This window comes from Alligator sinensis, unplaced genomic scaffold (genome assembly GCF_000455745.1).
Source record: "Alligator sinensis unplaced genomic scaffold, ASM45574v1 scaffold1301_1, whole genome shotgun sequence".
NCBI classification, from domain to species: domain Eukaryota; kingdom Metazoa; phylum Chordata; order Crocodylia; family Alligatoridae; genus Alligator; species Alligator sinensis.
This window is the reverse complement of record NW_005842575.1, coordinates 1,011,126-1,015,020: the sequence shown is the minus strand read 5'-3', so window position 1 is coordinate 1,015,020 and position 3,895 is coordinate 1,011,126. Positions and strand designations below refer to the sequence as shown.

The window sequence follows — 3,895 nt, the reverse complement described above, 5'->3', positions numbered from 1 at the left end:
CCTCACCCCAGATTTTGGTATCATCAGCAAATTTGAACAGGTTGCTTTTCACCCCATCGTCCAAATCGCTGATAAAGAAATTGAACAGCGCGGGCTCAAGGACCGAGCCCTGGGGGACTCCGCTGCCCACTTCCCCCCAGGTCGAATATGACCCGTCCACCACCACCCTCTGAGTACAACCCTTCAGCCAATTAGCAATCCATCTGACCGTGTAGGAATCAGTGCCACAGTCGCCTAGTTTTTTAACGAGGATAGAGTGAGAGACAGTGTCAAAGGCCTTGCTGGAGTCCAGAAAGACTACATCCACGGTGACACCTGCATCCTATGCTTTTGTGACCTGATTGTAAAAGGCAATCAGGTTGGTCTGACATGACCTGCCTCTAATGAAACTGTGCTGGTTGCCCCTCAGCATCACCCCTGATGCCGGCCCATCACAGATGTGCTCCTGTGTGATCCAGCATTCTGGTGTGACTCCACATGTCTGCATCCAGCCACACGCCGGTGCAATCTAGTACACAGGGCCTTGTTATCCGGCTCACAGGGTTTCCCACAAGTCCAAAAATGTGGCAGCAAAGGAGAGGCAACTAATGCTGCCACTGCTCCTCTGCTGCCATATTTCTGGACCCTTCGGCAGCCCCATGGGCCAGATGACTTGGCTCTGCAGGCTAGATCTATCCCACAGGCTGGGGGTTAAGCACTCCTGCTTTAGAGAATTTTAACAAACTATATCCTGGTCCTCGGAGTGGCAGGATGTGGACAGTACCCTCATTCCCTGTTTTACTTGTGATAAGTTAAAGTGTGTTTTTGATGTCCCAGACCTTGTGCCTGGTAGTTGTGCATGAGCATGAGGGCTGTTCCCAAAGCTTTCAAAAACAGGTCAGAAAGCGCTTGTTTGGTATGGTCTGGATAAGGATGATCCTGCCTTAAGCAGGGGATTGGCCTGGATGTGATCTCCCGAGGTCCCTTCCCAACCTACTTTTCTACAAACAGAACAGTTGGAGACGTTTCCTCTGGTATCTCCAACCCAGTAAATGGTGGATGGAGTGTCACTGCAATGAAATTTGGCACCCGGGGCAAAGCCCATAGCGGAAGCCTGCCCTCGCCTCATGCACAGATCAGGGAGGCACAACCGCCCCCCCCCTGCTTCCCTGGGAGCGCATGCAGCAGTGGGATCCGCCGCCCTCCCCCTGCCCCCTAGATGAGCCGCTCGCGGCTCTATCTTGTGCCCTACCTGGGCTGGGAAGCACCTGTTGACACCTCTTTGCGTTGACTCTTGGGGCAGTCACCCCACTCACCCTGCCCCCCCCACCCCAATGGCACTGGGTGGATGCCAGGCTGGGTACTGGACTAGAGAGTAGATCACTCTAGGTCAGGGGCAGGCAATTATTTTGGGCAGAGCGCCGCTTACTGAGTTTTGGCAAGCCATTGAGGGCCACATGACAGGCAGCCAGGGGCAGATATATATTAATTTTCTAAATTTTTTAGGGGCCCCACAGACCAGATACAATGGCCTGGTGGACTGCAGGCCACATTTTGCCCACCCCTGCTCTAGTGCTATCCAGTTCGATGCTATTCTTGTATAGCATCCACACTTGCCACAATGCGAGATAGAATACTAGGCTAGATGAACCACTGGTAACCCAGTATGGCACTTCTTATATCCTTATGACTCTTACCCCCATACCCAGGTCAGTGCCTGTATGCTAGTTCTCAGCCATAGCAGATAGAACTGAATAGTGGCAGGGCACTGAAAGCTGTTGTGGTTAAAGGGAGCCTGTTTCTGGTGCGTGGGAGGAGACCGTCAAAGTGAATTACAGAGACTGTGAAATGATGCATGAATATGGAGGTGAAACTAGCTGGGAACTGTAGACAGAAGGTGCTTCTTAATTTGGGACTGACTAAGAGCAACTCCCACTGAGGCCCCACTGGCTCCTGCTCCAGCCTCATGGATCTTTGGTTGGATCCTGTCTGTCATCCCAGCTCTCACTCTCCCTCCCCACCGCAGCATGTGGCAGCTGCTCCAGGCCCTACCTCAATGCAGAGGCAGGTAGGCTCTCCCTTCTCCGTCACTGCGCATTCCCGCCCGGCTCCACAGAACACATTGGCGCACACCTTGGATTTGCTCTTGGGCTCTTCCTGTGAGATACAAAGTAAAAGAAAGAAGGCGGGTTACTCAAAACAGCACGCAGGTCATCCCACTGTCTCTTTGCACTACTATGCTAGTCCCCGTCCTCCTGTCTCCACTGGTGGCAATTCTCATGCACTGCAGAAGAAGAGTACTTATGCTAGATAATTACACAGTTGTTTTCTGGGGTGGGGGTGGGGGGGAGGAGGAGGAGTAGGGCAGGGAAGTTTCTGTCTTGTCCCAGGCAGTTAGTGGTTGGCTTATGCCTCGAGGCAGGCTGATTTATAAACCTCATCCATTTTTATGTCAGTTGGTATCATAGTAAATATTCTTCTTATTCATTCAATCCTTTCCTGAATCCTATTAAACTCCTGGACTCAGTGTCAATCAGAGGCACTGACTGCCATGGGTTAACAGCACCTTTCATAAAATGATGCTAAAATGTCTCATTTTTGATCTGGTTTCCATTTGCTACCTTTTAATTGCATTCAGTAGCTCCGTTTCCTTGTGTTCTGAGAGACTATGACAGCTCACTAGCAAGGGCACTGAGGGAGACCCAGGTCTGGTACCATGTTCTCCCACTGACTTCCTGTGTGACCTCAATTTCCCATCTGTACTTTGGGGTAACAGACCTGCCCCACTTCATCTTTTAAAGGTAAGTACAGTAAATAATACAAGGTTAACAAGGGCTGTGTTAGTACCCTAGGCAAGGTAAGTAGGAGTGTGGGATGGACCTTCTCAACTCCAGCCGTTATTTTACATTTCTTTATCTCCTTGTTTCTATTTCTCTCCCTGCCAACCTAAGAAGCAAGAAGTTTTCTAGTCTCCCATCTGACAGCTGTCCCCTGCCTCAGAAATGATTGCTCTTGTTGTTTATTTCTACAGTGCGCTGTGGAGAGGAGGTGACTGGGACTATACACAGTATTTCAGCTGAGGGTGCCCTACTGATTTATCTAACAGTTTCCTAACATTTCTAGTGCTATTTTCGATCCCATTGTGCATGCACCCTAATAGGTTTTTTTGCTTGTTTTTAAACCACTGCAGCATAATGGAGCTGGCATTTTTATTGAGCTGCCTTTAGTGATTTTTCTTTTTAAAATTACCCTGCACTTCTCTGTAGAAAGTCTCATCTGTCATCCTGCTGCCTGTTCCCCTAACTGGGCTGGGCCCCTCCAAAGAGCTGCATAATACTTTCTTCACTGAACTAACTTGAATACATATTGTATCAACTGCTAATGTTGCTGCTTTTCCTCTTCATCCCTTTCTTCAGATAATAAATAGATGTCCAGGGAAATGATAATTCCCCTCTATGCGGCATTGGTGAGGCCACAGATGGAATACTGCATCCAGTTTTGGGTGCTGCACTTCAGGAGGGATGTAGATAACCTTGAGAAGGTCCAGAGGAGGGCTGCTCATATGGTTGAGGGCCTGCAGCTAAGACCCTGCGAAGACAGACTGAGGGACCTGAATCTCTTCAGTCACCACAAGAGAAGGCTGAGAGACGATCTTGTGGATGCCTACAAACTCACTGGCGGGGGGGAAGGGGGGGCAGCAGGGAATAGGGGGTACTCTGTTTACCAGGGCGCCCCTTGGGGTTACCAGAAATAGTGGCCACAGACTGAAGGAAAGGAGATTTAGACTGGACATAAGGAAGAAATTCTTTATGGTGAGGGTTGCCAAAATATGGAATGGGCTTCCAAGGGAGGTGGTGCTTTCCCCGACCTTGGAGGTGTTCAAGAAGAGATTGGATAGGCATCTGGCTGGGGTACT

At 49.8% G+C, this 3,895-nt stretch overlaps 1 protein-coding gene across 1 annotated transcript in view; it reads right to left on the bottom strand.

The window, feature by feature from the left end:
- Positions 1 to 2,532, bottom strand: part of FSTL1 (follistatin like 1) — a 28,057-nt gene extending 25,525 nt beyond the window's left edge. Inside the window, exons 1-2 of the mRNA XM_014524112.2 lie at positions 2,527 to 2,532; positions 2,032 to 2,136 (exon numbers count right to left, since the gene is read on the bottom strand). Of these exons, the coding sequence (XP_014379598.1) occupies positions 2,032 to 2,136; positions 2,527 to 2,532 (111 nt within the window). The remainder of the gene's footprint in view (positions 1 to 2,031; positions 2,137 to 2,526) is intronic.
- Between the last annotated feature and the right edge of the window lie 1,363 nt (positions 2,533 to 3,895).